The 25,799-nt window shown below is 37.7% G+C and overlaps 1 protein-coding gene and 1 long non-coding RNA gene across 3 annotated transcripts in view; one reads left to right on the plus strand and one right to left on the minus strand.

Annotated features, from left to right (window-relative positions):
* Nucleotides 1-45: 45 nt before the first annotated feature.
* On the minus strand, nt 46-2,512 carry LOC107070031 (uncharacterized). 2 transcript variants are annotated; one of them, XR_001476198.2, is made up of 4 exons: nt 2,373-2,512; nt 2,144-2,282; nt 1,231-1,404; nt 46-742 (listed from the first exon to the last, which is right to left on the minus strand). It is a non-coding gene; the product is annotated as an uncharacterized LOC107070031 (long non-coding RNA). The 2 variants fall into 2 exon arrangements; XR_001476199.2 differs by having other exon boundaries at nt 49-742; nt 1,231-1,376.
* Ca-alpha1D (Ca[2+]-channel protein alpha[[1]] subunit D) overlaps nt 2,505-25,799 on the plus strand; it is a 48,369-nt gene continuing 25,074 nt past the window's right edge. The window contains 22 exon segments of the mRNA XM_089173234.1: nt 2,505-4,111; nt 15,982-16,563; nt 17,000-17,105; nt 18,220-18,359; nt 19,138-19,244; nt 19,379-19,531; nt 20,498-20,694; nt 20,792-20,895; nt 21,752-21,915; nt 22,026-22,134; nt 22,229-22,374; nt 22,509-22,582; nt 22,659-22,810; nt 22,939-23,056; nt 23,125-23,217; nt 23,636-23,756; nt 23,869-23,960; nt 24,522-24,688; nt 24,931-25,034; nt 25,092-25,206; nt 25,295-25,424; nt 25,559-25,725. Of these exon segments, the coding sequence (XP_089029360.1) occupies nt 16,223-16,563; nt 17,000-17,105; nt 18,220-18,359; nt 19,138-19,244; nt 19,379-19,531; nt 20,498-20,694; nt 20,792-20,895; nt 21,752-21,915; nt 22,026-22,134; nt 22,229-22,374; nt 22,509-22,582; nt 22,659-22,810; nt 22,939-23,056; nt 23,125-23,217; nt 23,636-23,756; nt 23,869-23,960; nt 24,522-24,688; nt 24,931-25,034; nt 25,092-25,206; nt 25,295-25,424; nt 25,559-25,725 (2,900 nt within the window). The 5' untranslated portion in view covers nt 2,505-4,111; nt 15,982-16,222.

Here is a 25,799-nt window from a genome sequence, read left to right on the forward strand (position 1 = left end):
GTACGTTCGGTGAGTCGGGAAACCGAAAAAGCCGAGGAAGCCGAGATTAGCTGCGCGATCAGAGGAGAAATTTTTTTTCTTGATTTGAAGATCTTCCCGTGGAGCTATCGAACCGCCGAGTAGACTAAACGAATAGTGAACGTTTTCTACCTAAAAAAAAAGAGTCATCAACTTGAAAAAGTAGGAACTTGGACACTTTTTCCGACTTTTTCAAAATTTTGGCCGAGATTTGTCCGATTTCAAATTTTCCCGGGGCGTACGATAATTTTCTGCCGCGTACGATAATTTTGCGCCCCTGTGTCGATCAGACGAACTAAAGTCTCTGGGGTCGCTGTATCCACACCACGCGCCGCGGAGAAATACATACACATTTAATCTGTGTACGTGTATATTTTTTATGATTTCACGATCTGGCTTCACTGAATGTTCATGGTTTCTTCATATTTTCAAATAAACTCTTCTAATTTCATGCTTCTTATTCCAATTTCCATAAGAAAATGGCTTTTAAGTATTTAATTTGGACATTGTTCATAGAATAGCTTCGATGTAACAAAAGTTATTGTTGGATAACCGTCTCCATGTCCAATTACTTAAATAGGCATTCGTGAGATAATTGGACTATTGAACGAAAAACAATTCGTGGTTCGAGACATTGGTTCAGCAAAGTCAGTCCAGTTTTTTCACAAATCCTGATTAGGGAATCAGCCAGGATATAGATTTGTTTCGTAACACGCATGATAGTCTGGAACAAATAAAAAAAAAGAATTGAAATTTATGAAAAAAGTTTAGTTGATCATATCGACACTAGCGGTTGGTTAAAAGAACTAAACTCGTATACAGTTACTACTACGTAAGTACCGTAAACTTGCGCGAGATCGCGCTTTATGAAATGTGTAGTGGTGCTATCTATGAGGCAAAGTCTATAACAGAGAAATCTGTTGCTTTAAAGAAAAAATAAAAGTTCTTGACAGTCTGCAATTTTGGATGTGAATATGACAAAGGCTATCGTCTTGTCACTTGGCAATTTTCGATTGGGTTAAATGTCCAGTAGCAGGTGTTCAGGATTTTCACGACTGTAGCGACGCGAATAAGTTGACTGGGGAACTAGATAAAGATGCCTTTAAGAGCTCAGCAACGTTCCTTGATGAGAATGTCATCATAGAGTTTAGATGTAATATTCGAGGTTGAATATTATTGCAGGGGATGGTAGAGTGTGGGACGAGTGCTTACCTCCATGTTCAAATACTTAAATAGGTATTCCTAGGAAGATTGGACGATGGGCCTTGTATAGCTCAATGGATTTCCAAAAGATCCATGATTCTACTCCCGGCTCACTCAGTCAAGCGGCTCAATTTTTTCACCAATTTCTCCAGTATCTATTTGCATCGTTCAGGAGATTAGAATCTATTGGATGACAAGGATATACGACATGGCGATTATTTTAAATAAAGGCGTGCGCTAATGAATCGCGCGGTTAAATACGACACGTGTAACATGCAACCTGCTTGGTATTAGAATCAGTCTGACCTATATACAAGCATAAAACGTGTCTTGTATTCGAAGGAATGGGTGTATGCAATATATGCACAGACGCAAACGCTCTTATCAAACGACCAAGTACAAAATACAACATGCTATACAAGTAAGGCGAAGGGTCATTATCCCATCCCTCCGCCATTTTGGTTCAGTGATCACAGTATTTTCATTTGGACAAGATGTATAATTAGAGTCTTTTGCTTTCTTTTCTTCGGAAGGGAAAGAAAACTCGAAGAATAATAACAAAACTAAATAAGAGATAGGCAAACATTCTTAGGAAATGATATTCCTCGTTCGTTTCAATTATAATAATCCATTTTCACAATTATATTTGAATAAAACATGTGATAGAGATCGTCGACAAAATGTCTCTTCTTTTTTCTATCTATAGTTAGAGGAAGAACTTGAAAGTTATTTCATTTCGAAAAACTAGCATTTACATCGCGGCCGCAATAAAGAAGAAGAAGAAGAAGAAGAAGAAGAAGAAGAAGAAGAAGAAGAAGAAAAAAGAGATGAAAAGAAGAAGAACAACGCATATCTATCTAAATGCGCGACCATACAAACGTACAGCACCTAGTAGTAGTACATTCGTACGGCCTCCACTTACGTTATTTTAATTTCCCCAGGGTACAATGTCCTTGCACGCGCGCTAATGATCGTTCTACGAGCGGGCTTGCAATAATGCGACAGAGATATTTCTTTAGCTTTTAAATTAGTCGAAACTCCCAGTCGACGGTAAAGGATCCCTACGAAAGGGGTTTTGCTTATATTTGATAAATATTTCAACTAATAACAACGACAAATAATATAAGAATATTAAAATAAAAAAATAGTACTCTGTTCCAACCAAGCAAGCAACCCCTCGTGCCCCCGCCCTCCCTCATCGATTTTCTCCAGGCTGGATCTCCGTTCGTGTTGCGGTGGATATATCGGGTAAAAAGGAGGCATTTACCTTCTCCACCCTGTTTTGTGTTCTTTATCAGGCGCGTGCGTGAAAAGGGAAAGGCGCGGATGGTGTTGGCCGGATAAAGGGAGGGAAGGAGGTAAAAGACGGTGCGTCGACTCGACGATGGTGGGGGTGGGGCGTCGCGACGCCAGGCGTCGCTGACGTCGAGCCGGCGACGTATCGTCGACTCGAGCGTGTCGTGTGCCGTCGTCTTCTTCGTCGTCGTCGTCGTCGTCGTCGTCGTCTTCTTCGTCATCTTCGTCGTTGTCGTCGTAATCGTGATCGTGATCGTCGTCTACGTCTTTTTTTCGGATTAGTAGTGTGTGGATCTTACAACAATTTCCTTTCGTAAAACGAAAGAGAGAGGAGAGAGAGAGAGAAAAAGAGAGAAAAAGAGAAGGAGATAGGAAGGGAAAGAAGAAAAGGAAAAAGAAAATCTCCCCTAATCTTTTTAACTCTCTTTTCATTTCGTGGTATTTTCCATTCTCCACCCGTCACCAAAAGAGAGACAGAGAGAGAGAGAGAGAAACTCACATATTCGTAGGGTGCACTGGCCGTGGAGAGAGAGAGAGAGAGAGAGAGAGAGAGACGAGTAAAGGGACGTTGACGTGTGTGCGTGGGAGAAATATAGGAGATAGAGATAGGAAAAGTGTGCTTTTGGGGGAATAAAAAGAACAACAAAGTAGTAAATTGTATGATATCCGTCCTCATGTGTTTGTCCACGGCAGATCCGGAAGGAGGCGCGCTCCAAGGGAAATAAAAGGGAGAGGTATATCTGCGCGCACCATTAACGCGCTCGTTCCTCTTCCCAGAAACGATCGAGCTAGCGCGCCAACCGATTTGGGATCCGACGAATCAACCAATCAACCAACCGACCGGAACGACCGAAAGAAAAGCACGGTGCGATAAACTACCCCGTAGTGCCGCGAACACGTTTAACCAACCCCCTACCAAGTTATCTTGGTCGCCACCTCTTCTCTCGTTTCTCTTTTCACGCGCGTGTATATATATATATATGTATAGACATATGCGTACCGCTCGCGTATACGTCGGTACATATATATAAATATAATCGAACGTACCCAGATATCTATTTATAAGTTTACACAAGAGAGAGAGAGAGAGAGAGAGAGAGTAGCAGCGACGATCGTGACGTTGCTCGCTACTGCTGGTCTAGTGCTACGTTATCTTTGGGGTGTCGTTTGTGATGATGATGATCATGTGGAGGATGATGATGATGATTATGATGATTATGATGATGATGATGGTGGTGTTGGTGACGACGATGGTGCTGCGTACGTAAGAAGAAGAAATTTTTCAGAGTGCGGCCGTGTAAACTTTAGCGAAAAATCTTCAAGAAAAAAGGTGCGAGAATTCCGGTTAAGACGAGATATCCTTGCACGTTTTTATTCCTTAGTTTCTTCTTCGTCCGGCAACGCTCTTTTTCCTTTAGAGAGAAAGAGTGTGAGAGAGAGAGAGAGAGAGAGAGAGAGAAGGGAAAACAAGTGTATAATAACGCTAACGACGTCTCGTTTAAGACGGATATGAGGAGCGGATACGCCCGGTTCACATGATACGCACAAGATCGTTTCTAATCGCCAAAGTTTTTCTCTCTTCCAAAGATATGCGGTAAGTTTGTGAGCACCTTTTGCACTGTGTACCAAAATCTTACAGTCTCAACTACCTCACCACGATGTGGTTATTTTTTTGTATGAAAAAAAACGCACGTCGTGCACACACCTCCGAGAGTCAACGGACTCCGATTGCGAACAGGGAAAGAGAAAGAATGAAACAGATATAGGAAACGTTTTTTCTCTCTCCCTTGTTTTTTTTTATTTCTACATTCGTCGAGACTATACTAAATTTTTTCTTATCGTTGAGATATACTTTCGTTTGGTAGAATAAATTCGTAGTGTAGTATCGGACGTTACTATCCGAAATTCTAATCCCGATGATTCATCGAACCGATGGTCCTCGGAGAACATTTGCCAACTTTTCTTGGAATCGTTTTCTACGTGCACGAAGAAACTCGGCGTCTTCTTCTATGTAGGCCCGAGAGAGATCAACGTGGTAATCGTATATGCCTTTTTTTTTTTTCTATACTTCTGAGAAGATGTTAACTTTCTGCCTAACTAATGCAACATTATTTTTTTAAACTTTCCCTTACAATTAGATAGAACGAGTCTCGACCTTCTTTTTTTTCCTTCGGACAGGGGACCTAAATAAAAACAAAACAAAAAAACAATTTCCTCTTTCTCGATAGGTTTAGTATCATAAATAAACTGGCTCTCTCCTACTTTACGCCACTTTGTTTTATTCTCGATGATTCTCTCGCGAGGCTGCGATAAAAAAAATGTAGGAAATAATAAATTTGAGTAAGAACTTGAGTCAGCTGTGCTGTCGACTGCCAAGCCAATTGCCAGATAGGTATCTATTTAATGATTATAACGAACGGTCCTAAAGTAATTTTAGCATCGAGGTCGATCAACCGGACGACTCGCGAAATTCGAATTGAAAAAGATGGGGGAAAAGGAAAGAAAAATCTCAAATGTACTCTTTTCTCTATGGCGCCGATTTATAATAACGAAGGATTCTGTTGGTAGAAACACACACAAGCTTGGATACCATCATCGTTAGAGACATATACATTCATAGGTCTCTCTCTCGAAGTGGCAGTTATTAAAATGGCGCGCGTATTTTCCGTCCTGGATAACGCACGACTTCTGGTACTTATGTCGTACGTACGTACGTACATAGGTACGTCATTTTACTATACTCGACGTGTAAAATGCGACCCAGTAAACGGTGCAATGCTTTTGAGAATAAATTCTAGACGGGAAGAAAAAAAAATAAAAAAAAATAAATAAAGAGAAATTTTTCTCTCCTTAGACATGGAGAAGAAGAAGAAGGGGTGAAAGAGAAATATGATAATTTATTGCATCGTTGATATAAAATTTATGTGAAATGTTCATCCTCGCACGCAGAGGTAACGGCCTAATCGTTTATGCAAAATATTTATCCACGCGTACAGATTATTTTCATATAATAACGATATTCATTCTAAAATATATAAATGCAAAAAATTTGTGTGTTTACCTTTTGATCAGATTAATACGGTTAATAGGGTGATTACATTTAGCGATATATAAAGCAAATACTCCCTTTTTTTATCGGTCTCGTCGTATTTCTATATACATACGTGCTATACTACTATAAAGAAAAAAAAGAAAAAAGATTTCATTCTTCGTTACGGAGCCTCGACCGAAATTATTGATTCGAGCACACGTGCAACGCGATAAAATAGATAACGCGAAGAGCTTGACGGAAACAAGGCTTTCGGAAGATGGGTAGTCAACCTAATTCCAAGTTAGTACGATCCAACAAGAAAAATACCAAGGCCCAAAGCCGTAATAGTAGTAGTAGTAATCGTAGTAATAGTAATAGTCTTTGGCTACGTTCTTCCGACAGATTCACCACCAGATTCTCCTTTCCAGCTTTTTTTCTTGCGCACGTTCTACGAATAAATTTAACGAATCTCTCTTTTTCCCCCCCTCTTTCCCTTCCTTCTTCCTCCTCTATTCCCGAGTAGTACGCGAATGTGGATCGTGATAAAATAAATATACGATGGCTCGTAGCAAAGCTGACGGGTTCTGAGAGAGAGAGAGAGAGTAAAAAAAGGAAAATTTGGAAACATAACACATATGTAGAAGAAGTCAGGGGCAGTTGTTCAGCCGATGTTTCACATCGGGAAGGAGGCTTTTTCGATCTCTAAGAAAAGTCTTTCGTTTCAACGTATTCTTTCGTCCGACAGCTTTGCCAAGAGAACGAAGGATTTGCGGTTGTGGAATGTGCGGGATTTATCCGGTTTAAATACGTGCGATGAACTTTAACGAAGGTCCTCTTCTTTCAACGTATCACCAACGTGATACGTTGATGCAGACAACGACGTTGCTTTCTTAGTCTTTCAGATAAAAAATAGAAGAAAATTTAATTTGAATCTCTCACCTTCTTTTTTTTTAAATCATTCGAGTTAACTTTAAAGATATGTAACTAGCATATAGAAGGGTTTACTGGCCGACAGTTTGTTTCGCAAAAGATAAACAGTCGACATTTTTTTTTCTTCCCTTGCCAGTATAATCGTATTCGTAGCAATGATATATTATTTTTAACCGAGTTGAAGCTTCGTGACACTTGGCTAGATCTAACGGGGGAAAAGTATTCTCTCTGTTTCTTTTTGTAAATGTATACATATGTACTATTCGAGCTATTCGTTTGAGAAACAAAAGCTTAGATTCGTTGGAGCGTGTTTGCGCGATATTCGGGCTAATGATATTCGATATCGACGAAACTTAGTCGTGCGAAGTAAAACGAGCAGTGATCGGATAGAATACATACACACACATACATATATATAGAAATCAAGAGGGAGAGTAGAAAACATATACGTTGAAAATCGACTTTGATTTGCCTCAGAATGGTGTCGTTCTTTTTTATCGTCCTCGAGGTAACCTCGAAGAAACGAAAAGTCGTTCTCTCTTTCTTTCTCGACTCGAGTAGTCGAACGTCGAGCAAACTCTGAGCAAACTTATTGCCATGAAGGAAAAGATTTTTATGTCCAAGCGTTCCGTACACCACGACCAACTATTCCCCTACCCTTCTTTTCCTTCCTTCCTTCCTTCCGTTCTTCCTCCTCTTCCTTTTCCTTACGGATGGAAACTTTCCGATCAATATCTTTTATCGCACAAAACACGTTGAATTAACCGTGTATCCTTACTCTCTTTCTCATGTGTTATAGTTCCCATAGTGCACACAACAAACGCACAAAATTGCATCCATTTATTAGCCTTACATATAATTTGGAAGACTCAAAAAATTATATTGTACACCTTCAAAAAATGATTTCTTATGGTTTATACTTATACACGCGCGCCTATTTGAGAAAGAATATCGATTGTCTCACGACAGTGTTCGAGTTCGAGGCTGTTATAAATAAGCCAAAGATTTCAATGTATTTATAAATGCGCTCCTTTGACATTTCATCTACGTCTCAGATTTGGATTTCATTTTCGATCTTGCGACATGGGCAGAACCGAACCCGTTATGTTTTACAAAAAGGGATCAACCAGAAACAACACCGTGTTCTATAGAATCCTACCACCCCAAGTGTTTTCTAATTTTTGTCCACTTTATTTACAATTCTAATTATTCATATTTAAAATAAAACGAAAAGTCTCCTTTCCAATTTATATGCAATATAGAATTTCAAATCTGTCAAACGTATGTTGTACACCACACGTGTTTTAAAAGATTGAATTATTCCTGTTTCGGTTACGGGAGCCGATATGTAAAGCTCGATACGCAAGCTCCGATACTAGCTCTCCAAAGTGATTTATGTTTCCGTTAATTTCAACGTCAATCAACCTCTACGGACCAAAACCAAGGCATATTAGTATCGGCTGGCTAAATTAAGACGCCAGTTTTGTATATGCGAATCGACACGCGTTCAAACGATATATGTTCTACTAATATATATATATATATATATATACTACTAATATATATCTGTTTAAAATACTAAAGCAGATTGGCAATTTGTTTAAAAAACGTCTATCGATCGGTACGATGAAAAACGATACGATACGATTTACAATGTTACAAGCCAATTCTCTCGCCTCTGATAAAAGCGAAATTATGCTGACCTCGAATTCGACGGGAAAATAATAGACACGGCGCCAGTGCAACAAAGTTTGTCTCTTGGCGTTCTTGCAAATAGAAAACGTACCTTATTCTTTCTTGGATTCGTCCCTGTTCGCAGTAACTTTAACAATAAACCTACCGTGACACTTCATGTATAACTTTATTCCAACCGTGTGGATCAAATGAACCGTTTTAAAAAAAGACAATTAATATAGAATGAGATTTTAATGAATTTTCTTTTATTTAGAAATGAATGAAATATACATTTTATGCATTATTTCAAATCATAGTACACGTTTGATCATGTTAGGAATGTAGGTTTAGTGTTAATCAACATTTTCATCGCGTTTTCATATCGCACATTTCATTTTTATTTAAAATATACGTGTTAAATATTCAATGAATGTTAAAAAATAAAGTAGAAGAAGAAGAAGAAGAAGAAGAAAAAAGTCAACGAAGAAGAGTACAGAAAGAAAAGAAAAGTAAAGGAATATATAATGGAAAAAGTCGGTGCATCGCGAAACAATGGATCGAGTTTCGATTCTAGTTGTGAAAAAAAATGGATACGTGGGGTTGGTTGCTAGAATTGAAGAAAAGCTTTCAACGAGTCTAGCCAATACAAGCCTAGCCACGCTCCAATGAATTCTACATTCGCGTTCGAGATAATCGGTCTCTCTGAGTCATTGTCGCGTTTTACGAGAGGAATTGGAAAACTTCAAGAGAGAGAGTAAGTCGATACGCGTTTTTCTAACAAAAAGTAAGTCTTGTAAGCGCCATTGGGAAATGAGAGAGAGAGAAAAAGGGGGTGTGGGGGATGGGGGCTGAAACTCGTTCAAAGATAATGAACATTTATCGTTGCGCTTGATGTTAAGAATTCGCATAATAAAAAAAACAAGCACCCACCATCGGAATGTATACATGACTATCCATTCAGAACTATTAACAAGGTACGATGATGATACTTTTGTAAAAAGTTAGAAATAGAAATGAACGGAAAATTCCCTAAAAAGCAGCTATGAGTAGAGGGCCTGGTTTGATTTTATTTTTTATTTTACGTCATCTCGTACTTCTCTTGACAATTTATTTCTAAACAAAAGTTAGGTAGAATTAAAATCATTTGTTGCCTGGTATATTATTCCTTACTTTGGCATCTCATCATAACTGGATACAAAAAAAGGTACTTTTTCTATTTCCTTTTCATAGGAAAAATTGTCGTATCTCTCTGTCATTATCTTTCTCCCGGCCACCCTCCCCTCGTCGTTATACTCTTGCTTATACATCTATATGGAAGATCTCTATTGCTCCCTTCGAATAGTTTAAATTTCTATAGGTACACGTGTACCTATAAGAATAAAAGGGAAGCTTTGTTGCTCGTAACGAAAAAACGATTCATTTATAATATATATATGTATGCAAGGTGCAATTCGTTTATCTATGAAATTCTCGTTTTGTTTTTTTATGTCTCAAAAGAGATAGAAAAAGAAAATAAAAAAGGAAGGATAAGAAAAAGCGTTAAAATACACTCCTACCTCCGTTATCGAATTTGTGTCTTTTCCGTAATTTATTTAATTCCAGCATGAAATGTGCGCAGTTTCGTTTCTTATGGTCTCCTCTTACTTTAATCCACTTTCGAATACTTGGTTTGCTTCCTTTTCCCAAGAAAATACCTTTTCCCAAAATTGATTCGCGTATATGGCAAATAAATTTTTCAACGTTTGATACAGAAAATCCTCATTCCGTCGATGCATTTTATATGAAAACGAGTCAAGACTTTCGAGGTTACTTCGTTATTGAATTATTATCAGTGGTAGAAAAAAAGAAGAAATATACAGAAAGAAAAAAAGAGAAAAAAACATCCAATTAAACGATGATCTGTTTTATCGTTTTATTGTTTATTAGAATCCGAGTCCGACGTTAAAGATGTCATCGATTTAACATCCATATTCCAATGTCAGAATATCTCCGAATACCCAGTACCCGTTGGAATATCTGCTTCACTGCTTTAACACCAGGGAAATAGCGTTTCCTTTGGTTCCGTGACAGCCTGTTTCCGTGAGCCTCTAGAGATTTCAACGCAAAGATATCGATCTACGGTAATCGGAAGGAAGGTTCTCACTCTCCTTCTCTTTCTGTCCCTCTTCATTAAAAGACAAGGATGATAGAACCGATAATAATTTGCCGTCGTCTCGTTTTACTAAGCGGATTTTCCAAACTTTCCATTGAGAACTACTACTCGCTTTTCCTTTTACAAATATATTGCAAAATTCCTTGAATAAATACCTTTACCAGGATTATCCACCTACGTGCGTCATAATTGTACGAGTAGAAAAGGGGAAGGAAAAAAACAAAGAGCACCAAGAACGAATTAACCTTTAGGGATCCTATAGGGGCGACAATCCTACAGAAGGGTATGACGAAAGTTACTTTCTTATCGTATCACGAAAGTGGGTTGTGGTTCACGATGGTTCTAAGAAGCTTGACAACCAACCAACCAACCGTATTTCTTGAAATAATATGGGATAGAAAAGGGGGAAAAAGAGCACGTGGTTTTGTACCCAAAGCAATAACTACCTTGATATAATACGTTTGAAATGACAAAGATTTCTCCAGAAATGTGGTCAATTCTTAAACCACAAACTGTATATTATATTATAGTTTCCAATACAAAGGATAATCGTAGAATAGATAGGTGAAATAAGGTGAGGTGGAAGGTAAAAAGATAGAAGAATTATTTGTCTCTCCTCTGGCAACGAAGGGAAGAAAAGAACAAGAGAAAGATTTCGTGAATTAGCGAGCAGAAAAAAAGTAAAAGGGCGATCGGAAAAGTAAAGGAAAGAAGCTAAAACAAACGGAATGGAAGAAAAAAAAAAAGGTTAGGAAGGGTGTGGTGGATGTAAAGCCAAGCGCAACGACTCTCGTAATTCGGATAATAAGGGCAAAGCTTTTCGCACAAAACTTATCGAGGGAATCCCCGTCGTAAATGGAGAAGGAAAAAAATCATCTTTTTTCTCGTCTCGTTTGAAGATGAAAAGATATTTACACGTTTCTCAAGAAAATCGATTATATTTTTTGAGACGTGTTATCTTTAAAATCACTATCCTATACGCAGTATTTATGGTAGGTTCCCTGAAATATGAAAAGGGGGTGATCATTGTCCTTGCCATTGTATATCGTCATCGTAGTTTTAACTCGTAAGGTCATCTTCCACTTGCAACGACGAGAGTTACCCCGGCGTGTGCTCTTTCAAGTGTCTCTTCAACAAGCAAAACGCTCATTCTGCAGTTTTACAAAGGTGCCTCGGTCCCGATTAGTCCCCCGCCTTCGTGACCCAGGGTGTCAACTATTTTTTCTTTTTTTTCTTTCTTTCTTTCTTTACCTCCTTATCCTCTTTCTCTCATTTTCTCAATTTAATCTCTTTTTTCCTTCTTTTCTGACGTACACACACGCTTATATATATTGGATATATTCCTCTCAGTTGTCGTCATATCGCTTCTCTGTCATTTACATTGAAAATATGGTGGAACTGAAGAAGGGATGTTTGTGGTGGTGGTTGGCGGCGGGTGGTGCCACTCTAAGTGGAACGAACGGATGCGGGACAAAGTGCGCTTTTCAAACACGAATCGACGTTCGAGCGTACAATTTCTTCTTTTAATTGTAAACTCAAATGAACTTGCCTTTACGCTTAATCCTATCCGAATGCGAAATTGAAATGGCAGTATTATTTTAATCGAATGACAGCGTATCTTTGTTAACACTAGATTGCCCGAGATTTCTTGTATAGCTATATTGCCCAAAAACAGTCAAAATGACTGCATTGTGAAAAAATAACTAATGTGTAAACAAATTTGTTTAAAATTAATTTTTAATATTTCTTATATTATTTACAGTTATACAACAAGTTATTAGTAAATATTAACAATAAAAACCAAATTCTAAGAAATTGTGTCATTATATACATAATTGTTTTTCTAATTGAAAATAAAAAACAGTCAAAATGACTGCCTTGGGCAATCTAGTGTTAAAAAAGAAAATGAAAACGTCTACCTTAGTCTAACGCGAGTATTTATTTATTTATTTCTTGTGAAATATGATGAATAGAAAAAATGTAACTTGGATTATTCGACGAATGTAAAAATGCTTTTACGATGGTGCAATAAATACCTTACTTCGGCATTTCTTTTGGATTCTTTATAAATCACGCTCGGTCTCCGGAATCGATGAGTTTCACGGTAGAGTAAACAGCGTAATATATATATTGTGTATATTCGATAGTAAGGGTGGAAATTTTCGGAATACAGTTTCGGTAAAGAAAAATAAATATTGTAAGTAATGTAGGACGACTAGAAGAATATAAATCGTGTTTTCCTTTTTTTTTCTTTCTCTAAATTATTTCGTTTTTTTTTTTACTTGAACATTTTCATTTTTCAGTTGCATAAATAAATCAAGATTTAGTCTAAGGATAATATATAAGGGTATTTGGATTTTCAAAATAGTTCCATAGTTCAGTTCGAAACTCATCTTCGTAAAGAAGTTCGGAGAGTAAGAGACACTTCAGGTCTAGTGACTGAATATTTCACGAACGATTCTGTATATTTCTTTACAGAAGTTTCAAAAGTAACGTCAGAATATTGTATCGTTCGAGGGAATATAAAGTTCGAAAAAAGAGTTTAAGGGAAGGACTATCGAATTAAAAGACTCGCGTTTAAATTATGAATGAAAGATTTGATTTGAAGGAGGTGAGAAAACTTGGACAAAAAGATCAAACAAAAAGAAAGAAAATGAATTGCACGTATGTATCGTAAAATTTTGTTTTGTGAAAAATATGTCTCATATTTTTGAGCAAATATATACGCGGACAAGAGATGATATGTTCCCAAGGAAGATGGCAAAAGAAAAAGAACGTAACAAAAATAGAAAGTCATATTTAAAAACGGTTGTATCCGTCCTTATGTCATTCACGAGAGACGAATAAAATTGTAAGATGAATTGAAGAATTTCAAGGCCAAGTATAGATTTTCATCCTCTGAATATTCTATTTCGATTTAGGATCGATATCACGGGGAGAAGATTATTATCAGGCACGAGAAAGACGTAATTAATGGTAAACCGCTAGAGATCGATGCCAGAAATTCTTGTGTTAACCAATCAGAGATTTTGGATAACCGAAATGCCAATCGTTCGATGCTAAGCTCTTGATTGACAGTTTCATTTCTATATTCAATTATTAAATAGAAAATGATTATTACCGTTTAAGCTTAGTTTCAATTACCGTGTAGTAGAGAGAGAGAGTTCCCTAAAGAGGGTACTCGGCCCTTTTAGTTAACCAGCTAACTGTGACGCTTCGTTTTGAAGGTGCGCACCGCTGTGTGTCGCGAAAATCGACCGGTGACAAGTCGAGGTTGAAATTGCTCATTTTTAGGATAAAATAAACTCAAAATAATTTAGAAATTTTGAATTTGTTCTTAAAATTACAATTTAAATAGCAAATGGTGACACTACTTTTTACGCATGACAAGTATACTAGTCAAACTCAGTTAACTGGTTAAACTCGGTTCGATCGTTTCGTATGTTCGAAGAACGAACAGCAGATACAACATCAGGTAACCGGACCAGGGAGTCCGGCGGCCTTTGCTCGAAAGCAAAGTGCCGAACTAAATATAACTCCGTTAGCAATACTCGGGCATGTATCTTACAACAGTTAGCCACCACACGTCTTTGTATCTATTCATCTACGTCGACGCTAGTGTCAGTCAAGCACAAGATATTATCCCTTTCGTTTTTTATACTTGCTTTTTTAAGCTCCCCTTTTTGTCTCTCAAAGAATCGTACGTTTGGGTATTATCTAAAATTGAAAAGTTACCATTGCACCTGTATACGAATAATATATGAATAGAAATCATATAAGCTACTTTTATTCGTTAAACAAATTAGTAAAAATAACGTAGGATTCATTAACGAGAGTTGTGACTCTCTTCCTCTTATTCCTATCAATAAATTTATTTCAAAGGCGTACCTGACTATACTTTCTAAATTTTATCATTATGATTCATTAACATTTTCCGTGATGTACGTCAATGAATCTAGCGATGATACTCTAAAGTAAGTAACGATAATTAACGAGTTTGGAAAATGTTGAAAAAGGGTTGATTGCGTTAAATAAATAAACGGACATCGTTAAATGTATTACAGAAAATTATGTTCAAGTTCATGCATCGGGAGACGTACGTAGTATAAAAGCTTGTTCGCAGGTATAGCATTCTAGTTTTTGGGCTGACTAAATATAGCACACGCGTTACGGCTATAAATCCCCAAGCTCCCGGATTCGGCGAGGCCTCCGTAATGCTGTTCTCTTACTGTTGTGCCACGTCTTTTCTAGAATCGGATGTTAAAAAGTCTGACCGATGTGATCGATGCACCACCCACAGCATTGAGATCCAACATCCATGAAAAATATTCCATTTTTCAGGATTATTCTTAACGAGATGTAACTACACACCGTATACATAATTTTGCAATAAAATATCCGGATCAGTCATTCAACGAATCGCAGAAACAAAGTAACCAAGGAAGAGTAAAACGAACAAAAGGAGGAAAAAGGAATCGGGTTAGAGTACGGGGGTCTTTTCTGGGCAAACTGGCATGAAGGAGACGTGCCCTATTGTTCTTTGAAAATAGAGCGAGCAAAAGCATTCTCATCAAAGAAACGCACGGCTTTTTCTCGTTAAATTAATTTCTATCTTTATTCCTAGAATAGTATAAGCAACGCTCTTATATTATACTTTTGTCTATCTGCTTACTGTTCGAGATAAAACAATCGACAAAAGATCGTTGCGTTGAACCCAGGCCTACGCAAAAGATATTTTTCTCCAAAGTACCTAATCGACCATACGATTTTTCGCTTGGTATCATTTTCAGACACAACGTTCATTAGATTTCTTATCGAAACTCACGCAACTTTTGATATTCCAATATTCTAAGGCCTAGCTAGATGTTTGTCAATTTAAATAACTTTGGTTTATATTTATCCTCCGAGAGTAGAGATTATTTTTTCTTCTTCTTTTTTTTTCCATCTAACTCTCGACCAACGGCTATGGTGGGATGAAACGATGAAAAGGTCATACGCGTCTCGGATTAATACTGTTAGGAGTTACGTGCTGATGTTAAGATCGTCTTGTATTTTCTACGACCACGTTCGTTCGCTCTTTGAAACTCTCAAAGGGGGTAATTGCGTCGTTTGAACGTTGCACCCTCTTTAGTGGCCTAGATATTTTCCCGTTCTTTCTTTTATCATTCTACTCAGAGAGCTAACGCAAATCTAACGCAATTTCCAACGCAATGGAAACCCCTAATAGATAGCCATCGTATACATTCACTAGCACGATTATTTCTTTTTTTCTCGATAGAAATTCACGATGAAAAGTATAATATACAAAGTGTAACGAAGTTTCTCATCTAAATCCAACCCACGTACGTGTCAGTAAATTGAAAATATTTTATTCGCATCGGGGGCACACGATTTCTTGGCACGTGTCGAGTTTCTGTCTCGTAGCTTTAGCTCTTAACAAGCTTTCCACTCGCGTCAAGCAGGTAGGACACATGGAGTGTGTTGTGTGACCTGTTGATTGGATCGAATTAGAGTGGTACCCGAGGGACCACTTTGCATGAATATGTATGTTAGAAGAAAGATAGGTTTTGTGGTTTATTCGAGTGGACTCGAGACCTACATACTTTTCTCTTCCCGTACTATCTTGGCAAGTTTTAATAAGAAATAATATAAATATATATGTTAAAATATGTTATAGGTCAGGGAGGAAGGTTCGTAGGAGCCCAGTGCCGTAGCATGCTGGCGTGCTGGGTGAGCCGTTGGTGCGCTATTGAGTCAGCCGTGGTGGTGGTGAGACAGTCCCTCGAGAAGGGTACTCGAATAATAAGTAATAGCGATAGGACCAGAACCAGGACCAGGAGCAGGAAGAGGAGGAGAAGAAGAAGAAGAAGGAGCGATCTCGGTTGGAGAAGCAGCACGGAGCTCGACACCACCGACCGATGAGCGCGGGGGGGGATGGGGGCTCGGCATTGGCTCCGTCAGGGGTGCCGGGCTCCCAGCCAATGGCCGCGACCCCCTCGACCGCGACCCCCCACACCGGCGCGGTCCAGGCCCGTTCCTCCGCGAGCCCTGGCCCAGCTGTTGTTCCCCCAGGCGGTGGTCCTCCAACTGGCCCACCTACCGGTGCTCCGACAGCTGGGGCTGCTGCTCCCAAGGCCGCTGCAAAAAGGCCCGCCCGTCGCGCTGGCAAACCGCCACCCGACAGGCCTACCAGGGCCCTATTTTGTCTACCCCTCAAAAATCCTCTTAGAAAACTCTGCATCGGCGTCGTCGAGTGGAAGTATCCTTTTTTCATTTGTCGAGTCAAGAAAATTCCCTACTCAATAGTACAGAGCATATATAACTTGGGTATTTACAAAGCAATGAGTCAATGGCGCGTGGGTGCAAAATGGTATGACCATGAATTTCGTTTGAAATGGGCTGTGAGCCATCAAGAAATGGCTACCTATAGTAGAAAAATGCCTGACCGCATTTCCGCGATGCCCCTGTTCCTGCATTTATGAAGACTTTTTGTTATCTCGCATTGGAATACGTAAATATATATGATAGAATTTTTCCTTGACAAGGGGGAAGATGAAGAAAAAGAAAAAAGAATTTCTCTGTAATGTTTGCAAGGATTCTCTCGCGAGAAGAAAGTTTTAATCAAGAAAAGAAAAATCTTCATTAAAAATAATTGACACCAATTCGTATTTTTCCTTAATAAGAATCTTTTACAGACCATTCGAATGGCTCATCTTGATGACGATATTTGCAAATTGCATCGCCTTGGCTTTCTACACGCCGTATCCGTTCGGTGATTCCAATCAGACCAACCAATATTTGGTAAGTACTCGTCGTAAAGTTCATTATTAACTTTCTAACGGAACTCTGCTATCGTATCATAGGTCGTCCGTGAGAGTAACTAGGAATAGAGAGAGCTAGTCGACGAAAAGTAAAGAAAAAAAACAAAGAAATGTAGATGTATAACTATAACTAAAAGAAGATAGTATAAGTTCCGTTCGTCGAACCGTTCGAACGTGCCGCGTTATCGATTACGAGAGGGCAGGGTTCGTGGCACGAAAGGCATTCGAGCTTAAAGTTCAATAATTGTTCAATCTTGTCGGCATCGGAGTGCATCCTAGCGCACAGTAATTGGATAGTACAATACGCGTTCTACGACGATACATCAGAGACTTGACAAAAGAAATACAATATTTCTTACCTTTCTCTCTTGGGATTCATTTAAAAAGGTTACAATCGGCTTTTAGCGTTCTGCGTGAGAAAACAAACTCTTCTTACATTGGAAAAAAAAAAAAAGAAAAAAATATAGGAGACCGAGCTCGCTTACAGTACATCCCACCCTACCCATCTATTTATTTATCTATCTATCTAATACATATGTAGAGATGCATTATTGTACCTTACAAGAATGCAATTTTCCCTTCTTTCACTCAGATACCTGTTACTCTTAATTAGTCCGGCTCACTGACTAAAATAAGTTATTCTTTTTTATATGACACGGTTGGTTCTATAAAGGTGCCTATCTATATAAAAGATTAAAAATATCGCGCACGTGTGTTGTCACATATATATATACATATATGTATAGTATACTAATGGTCAAGAAGGTTTGAAAACGCGATTAACAGTTAAGAACGCTTTCTTTTTATCGAAAAATCGATGGGCTTTCCTACATTTTCTTGAGGAGGGAGGAAGGGAGTTGTACGACAACGCATGATACTTCGAACGCGTAGGTTGTACGGATGTTTACACCCTCGCAAGTAAAACGTGACGTGTTCTTGATATTAATACGTTACACACACATCAAATGGAAAATCAATTCTATCAAAAGAACATACAATGAGATTCTAACAACACTCAAATCGAACTTGATTGTCAATGTATCATCGATACTTTTGAGAAGGTTAACGAAATTTATATATTTTGTTCATTTCAGGAAAAAATAGAATACGTATTTCTCGTGATATTTACGGCAGAGTGCATAATGAAGATCATAGCGTATGGATTCGTCGCCCATCCGGGTGCCTATCTACGAAATGGCTGGAACGTGCTTGATTTTACGATAGTCGTCATAGGGTGAGTTATAATTTTGAATACACCGTTGAAAAAAAAACTCCTAACTTTCCCTTAACTATTAATAATTCGAGTAGACATGGTTATTAAATCGTTGCAAATTGAACTAAAAATGAAGTAGCGTCTATTATTGATTCTAATCTAATTGGTCAAACATGATAACGATCGATAGGGTTGCGCACCATAGTGTGTACTTTATGCGCGCGAATGCTAACTTCAAAAGAAGTATAAAAATAGATATTCTTCTATTCCTAAGCAAAAGCTTACAATCATATAATATACGATGATACTCTAACGATTCCTAGCTTGAATTAATAAACGTTCTTCTAACTCGTAGTTTCTTATATGAAAAATCCTTACGCGTTCAATCGTAGTGATTTACTTATGCAAGAAATAAAAGACCGATTCTTGGCCGTTGTGTCACCGGTTGTACGATCTAGAGGCTTTGCTATTGGAAATAAAAAAAAAAAAATAAAGAAAAAAGAAATCAAGGACGCACAAGGATTGCAAGTGTCGTCTTGGTTACGAGTTAGATACGAAGACAAACTTTTCACGACGTCGTAAAACACACACAGACACACACATATATTATATATGAAATCTCGTAACGATAAAAATATATCTTTTATGTATTTTTTAAGATCATAAAGGAAACGTTTGAAATTGTTCTATTTTTTTGAACAAATTATCAAGAATTTCAAGATCAAATTTGATTCAGTATAATATCTTGGACATCGTCAAATAGTAAAAACCATCTTTTGTTATTTTATTTTGTTTGTAGAATGATGAGTACCATATTAGCGATGCTTATGAAGGAAGGATTCGATGTTAAAGCGTTGAGGGCTTTTCGAGTGTTACGACCTCTAAGGCTGGTTTCCGGTGTACCAAGTAAGAAAATTGCATTTCAAGAGAATGCAATTAATTATCAAATACCCCCATTCTCATACATACATAAAAGGGTTGTGGTTAGTGGTAATTAAAATACTATGGGACGTTTTTAATGTTCATTTTCAATTCAACAGGTCTTCAGGTGGTCCTAAACTCTATTTTAAGAGCTATGATTCCGCTGTTGCACATTGCCTTGTTGGTACTATTCGTCATCATCATTTACGCTATCATTGGCCTCGAGCTATTTTCCGGAAAGATGCACAAGACTTGTAGACACAACGTAACTGGTAATGACACACTTTCATATCTTTCAACAATTATCCAACGAAATATATTTATTTTTCTTCTTTCAAAGTAAAATTTTATAGCAAATAAATTATGCAATGGGGGGGGGGGGGGAATTGAAATAAAAAATGCACAACTTTTTTTGAGAGAAACTTTTTCCCGTTGATCGTCGTTTCATGTTCGATAAAACAAACGAGGGGAGAAAAAAGAGGGTGATAAGAACGGGGGTTTTAGTTTGGCTTGGAAATCGAGGAAAATATTTTTCGGTTTAACCTGAAAACATAGTTTTCGAGTTAAGTTATTTTAGATATGATTCAGCCATGTCTAATTATTCTTCCCGCTTGTTAAATCCGTGACTTTTTTCGTATGTAAAGTTCTTTTCTTATCGAGTAATAACAGCTGCTTTACGAGAAAATCATAAACGAGTAGTGACGGTTTTCACGCTGACATATAAAAAATACACGTAAGAATTTTTGGAAGAAAGAAAGAAGAAAAAAGGAGGAGGCGTTATACGGAAAAATCAAGAATAATAGTGTGAGTATAAGAAGAATATAAAATATGGTGCTCCGTTTTGTTCTTTTGCGTTCTTGCCAAATTATTTTATCGCAAGTACGAACTCGTGCTGGATGGAAACTACGATCGATCGTCGAGTTAATGGTTCGTAGTGGAGAGAAAGAGAGAGGGTGAGGGAGGAATAGGGGGAGAGAAACGATAACATCTGACACATTCACATTTTTACAATGATTTTTCAGGGGTAAAATTTTTGCCAGGGTAGAGCGAGACATCAAGAGGGAGTCAAAAAAAATTGTAGCAATATTCGCGAGGAGGATCTGTTCTCGGGACGAGACATACTTCTTTTTTTTATCGAGATACGATATCATTCTAAAATATTATGATATATCATATTAGAACAACCTTTTCCAAAGCTTTAATCTAACTGGGAAAATTTCGTTTTTTATATTTCGCAGATGAGGTAATGAGCGATCCAGTTCCCTGTGGTCCTATGGGTTTTCAGTGTAGCAACGTTGGCCCGGACTATCACTGCAGCAATCAATTTTGGGAAGGTCCGAACGATGGCATCACCAATTTCGATAACTTTGGTTTGGCCATGCTCACAGTCTTTCAATGCATCACCCTCGAGGGCTGGACCGAAGTACTTTACAACGTAAGTTTCCTTTTAACAATCGTTCGCAAAGAAAAAAGAATTTAAATTCATTTTAGTTTTGTTCTCTTTCTCTCGTTTGTTTTTTCTTCTTCTACAGATAGAAGATGCGATGGGAAGTTCTTGGCAATGGATTTATTTTATTTCAATGGTTATACTTGGAGCTTTCTTCGTGATGAATTTGATTCTCGGTGTGTTGTCTGGGTAAGTGATAAATAGAACAAAAATAATATAATATCAATTTGCATGAGAAAAAATCAATCTTATGGTTAATTTCTCTTTCGAAGAGTATATTTTAACTTTTTAAATAATATAAGCAGAATTAAGCCGATTGAAAATTTCAAATTGACGTCAAAGTATTAAAACTGTTTAAAAGTACCACGCTGGTCTGTGGTATCGTTTGTTTTGCAAGACTATATACATCGATGAACTTTTATCATACTTTTCAATAGAACTAAAACTATATTTTCTCGTTGCATCCTATATACACTTTTGTGGGTTTTTATAAGTAATATTTCATTAAACAATAATACGTTCGCGTGTAAGGTGAAATGCGATGCAACGTTGAACGTATTAAAAACGAGTTTGATCCACTTTTGTGTAGATACTTCTTGCGTAGGTATCTTAAGTACGCGCTCGTCGGTATCCCGTCCTGAGGGAGTTTTGTAATCCTCGACTGGGGATGAGATATAAATATCTCTTTCTTTAGGTACCGCGACACACTCCGTTGCATATCGGCAAAGTAAACGAGCCGATCGATGCGTGAAAACGATATCGACGATAGGCGTTTATTTTCCCTACCTTTTTATGTTTAACTCGTCTCTCGAGTCCAGATATATACATATATATATGTAAAGGTGTACATACGTACCTGGGAACGTGTTTTTTTTTGTTACAAATTCATCAAATCCTATTTTAAATATTAATTGACGACAATTATAAAGATCGTTTTCTTTTTGATAAAAATACGTTTGCATTCTCGTACTCAATGTGTTAAAGTTCACTTAAAATTCCGCGATTACAATTCGTCTATGCATTTTTTTTTACTCTAATTTCGTAGAGAGTTCTCAAAGGAAAGAGAGAAGGCTAAGGCACGCGGTGATTTTCACAAGTTAAGAGAAAAACAACAGATAGAGGACGATCTTCGAGGATATCTCGATTGGATAACTCAAGCGGAGGATATCGAACCGGAAGCGGACGAGCCAAAAACGCAAGACGGAAAATGTGAGTGCAATATCTTCTCCTATAGGGATTTACCAAACTACCCCTTTTTATTTTCTATCCTCTCGAGAATCGAGCGAAAGTAGTTTGGACATTTTTTTTATTTTGTTCAGCTAAACAACAAAATGAAATGGAGAGTACAGATCAATTGGAGGGTGACGAAGACTTTAAAGGTGTTCAACAGGAACCAGTTTGGAAAAGAAAGAAACGAGATTTAGATAGGTATTATTTTGACAACATTTCGAATCCTTTTTTTTCCTATCGCACTCGAAATATTGTTCAAAACGATTTTCTTCCCTCGGTGAATTTTTTCCAGGGTTAATCGACGATTAAGACGAGCTTGTAGAAAAGCCGTCAAATCGCAAGCCTTCTATTGGCTCATCATAGTACTCGTTTTTTTAAACACCGTAGTACTCGCTACCGAACATTACAATCAGCCTCATTGGTTGGACGAGTTTCAAGGTAAAACCGATTGTGCGGGGAGAGTTGTCATTTCTCCGCTTTGAAACGTTATACTTTGATTTTTTTCTTCCTTATCTTTCTTTCTTTATCTTTTTCCTCTGTTTTTTTTTCTCTTGTGTGTTTTTCAATTACAGAGATCACCAACATGTTTTTTATCGCGCTATTCTCCATGGAGATGATCCTGAAGATGTACAGTTTAGGATTTCAGGTACAAATATTCTCACATCGCGTTGTTTTGTATTTCTTTTTGTATATAATTTATAAATATATATATATTTCCTTAGGGTTATTTCGTATCTTTGTTCAATCGTTTCGATTGTTTCGTGGTAATCGGCTCGATAACCGAGATGATCCTTACGAATACAAATGTAATGCCACCCCTCGGAGTTTCCGTGCTCCGTTGTGTAAGACTGTTGAGAGTATTCAAAGTAACAAAGTAAGTACCTGTTCGAAAAAAAGGTATGATCATTTGAACTTCTTACATCTTCTTCTAAAAGAAATTATTTAGATCGTTCATTCAGGGATTTTGTCACATCAAACGATCCAATTGAATTCTTTTTGTAGATATTGGAGATCGCTCTCGAACTTGGTGGCTTCTTTGTTGAATTCGATTCAATCTATCGCCTCGCTTTTACTTCTGCTCTTCCTTTTTATCGTCATTTTCGCGCTCTTAGGAATGCAGGTACGTTTTTTCTTGATTGTTTTTTTGATCATTTGACAGTTTTCTATCTTAGAACATTTGTTTTACAGGTATTCGGTGGAAAGTTTAATTTCGCCGATCTCCAAGACAAACCACGGCACAATTTCGATAGTTTTTGGCAAAGTTTACTCACCGTTTTTCAGGTAAGAGAATTTAATATAATTCTAAACTATTTATACAGAGCCTAGAGACTTAGAAAACCTCTAAATAATAAATCTTTAAATTAACAATAAAAAATAAAACAAATGTCATTAAGATCGGTTGAGTAGTTTCAGGGTCCATAGCAAACCAACAACGTGACACTGAATTTTTATATATAAAGATATATATATTTTTATACACGAGTAGATGAAAAGATAACGTTTCCTAACGCGACTTTAATTAACGAAACTAATTGCAAAGTGGACAATTGAAACGTCACGCATAGGTAGCAACTGTACCTACCCTGTTTCCGTATCCCTGATAGCGTGCGTGTATCTATGCGTGTACTATCACTAGTTTTTATATTATATTCATTAACGGGAAAGTTTATTTTGTCATTTTTGGATCCTACGTTTCTAGATATTAACAGGTGAGGATTGGAATGCAGTAATGTACGTTGGAATTCGTGCTTACGGGGGTGTTTCTAGTCCCGGTGTTATAGCTTGCACTTATTTCATCGTTCTATTCATATGCGGTAACTGTATCCTTTTTTCTCATTGATTGACAACAGTGTTTCAAACTATTCGACAATGAGAGATATTTTATTCGCAAATTAATAGCGTATTAAATCCTTAACGAACGAAGCAACACAGATATCCTTCTGAACGTGTTCTTGGCCATCGCTGTGGACAATCTTGCAGATGCGGAATCGTTAACGGCCATTGAAAAGGAGGCCGAAGAAGAGGTAAGGTTGCATCATTTACAAATGCATCATCTATTTTTATCGCATAATTTTTTTTTTTCATAGCCGTGACTTTGAGAAAAGATTTTTTTTCCTATCTATTTCCTTTTTTGACTCATTGTCCAATACGTTGCGCGAGTAGCTTCGTTTACCTTATGAAACATTAAACGTTCACTCGTGTTAGCTATGACGATAATGTATACCGGTGACAGTGCATAGAAAAAAAAGTAGAGCGGCAAGTGATCGCTTGCTTTTATAGCCATTTATGAGAGAACCTGCTCTGTGTGACACACTTGCATATAACTCGCGTCGATGATGTTCGAACCCGCTTGAACGGACTTTTAACGCTCGTTGCGAATCCTTTTCCCCATGCACCACCCCCCGTATTCGATGTAAGCTCGGAACAACTTTACCTACCCACACGTGCACGCATTACTCTTCATATATCAAACTAAATATAGATAATCGAATGCGTTTAACCCCTTGGCCTATAACCAGGAGTCTGACTCGTGCTAACAAATTTGTGCCATTAGCAAAATACTTTGAAAAATTGAATTCTAATAGGCGGAGAAGAACAAATCTCACAGTGGTTCACCTGCAAGAGACGAGATCAGCGGTGAACATGGTGACGAAGGTGAAACCGGTGGCGAAGATGAGGGTGGTGTTACCGATATGGAGCAAGATCCTAATGAAACTATAGAGGATTACGAAGCTGCTTTGGATACGGAAACGTAAGCCACCCACCCCTATATTATTACTGTTACTAGTTAGATAGTTTGCCATCTTATTAGTGCACCCTTCGCGACACCTTGTCGCGACCAAACGTCATAATGGTGTCAATTTCGAAGGCTCGATTTACATATGTATACCTAACAACCCTTTAACACAATCCTTCCTTGTAATTTCAATCACGCAATCACTATAACTGTATCGCACACGTCACATTACTATCCCACCGAACGAACGATTTTAGATCGGAGAAAAGCGAGGACGGCAACACCCACAAAGTACGTTTAAATATCGAGTCTGACGAGGAAGCTGAAGAAGAAGAAGAGGCCGAACAAAATGAGATACAGGGTAAATTAATCTTTTCTTATATTGTAGATTGTGATGTTAAAGATTTTTCATTGTTAGACGAAGGACAAGAAGTATCGGCCAGGCCACGAAGAATGTCAGAATACAACACGGCTACGAAAAAACAACCCATCCCACCTGGTTCCTCTTTCTTTCTATTTTCTCAGACCAACAGGTAAATGCAATGCCACGCTTTATATCTTTCCATAATCAATCGAATTATTTTGTTTAGAGTTTCACGCGACGACACTTTGAATTTACAGGTTTCGAGTTTTTTGTCATTGGCTTTGTAACCATAGCTACTTTGGTAATGTGATCCTAGCCTGCATCATGATATCCTCGGCCATGTTGGCTGCAGAGGATCCGTTAAGTGCACTTTCGTACAGAAATCAGGTAGAAAAGCTTAACACGTGTGTAAATCGTTTCTTATTTTATTTTTTTTCGGGGAGAAATGAAAGAAATCATCAAAGACTCAACGAAGATTCTACGAAAATGTGTCATTCTTGCGATCTTTTCGTATATTCCAGATCCTGAATTACTTCGATAATTTCTTTACTACCGTATTCACGATCGAGATCTGCCTGAAAATGATATCGTACGGTTTCGTTATGCACGACGGTGCATTTTGCCGATCGGCCTTCAACCTACTCGATCTTCTCGTCGTTTGCGTTTCTCTAGTTTCCACAGTTTGGAGGTAATTAAGAAAAAAAAAAAAGAGTTTTGGGTAATTGGTGTTTTCCTGATCTGTCTTTAATTGTTATTTTTTAT

This window comes from Polistes dominula, unplaced genomic scaffold (assembly GCF_049000335.1).
Source record: "Polistes dominula isolate Pdom_NZ unplaced genomic scaffold, Pdom_raw_medaka scaffold_35, whole genome shotgun sequence".
Classification (NCBI taxonomy): domain Eukaryota; kingdom Metazoa; phylum Arthropoda; class Insecta; order Hymenoptera; family Vespidae; genus Polistes; species Polistes dominula.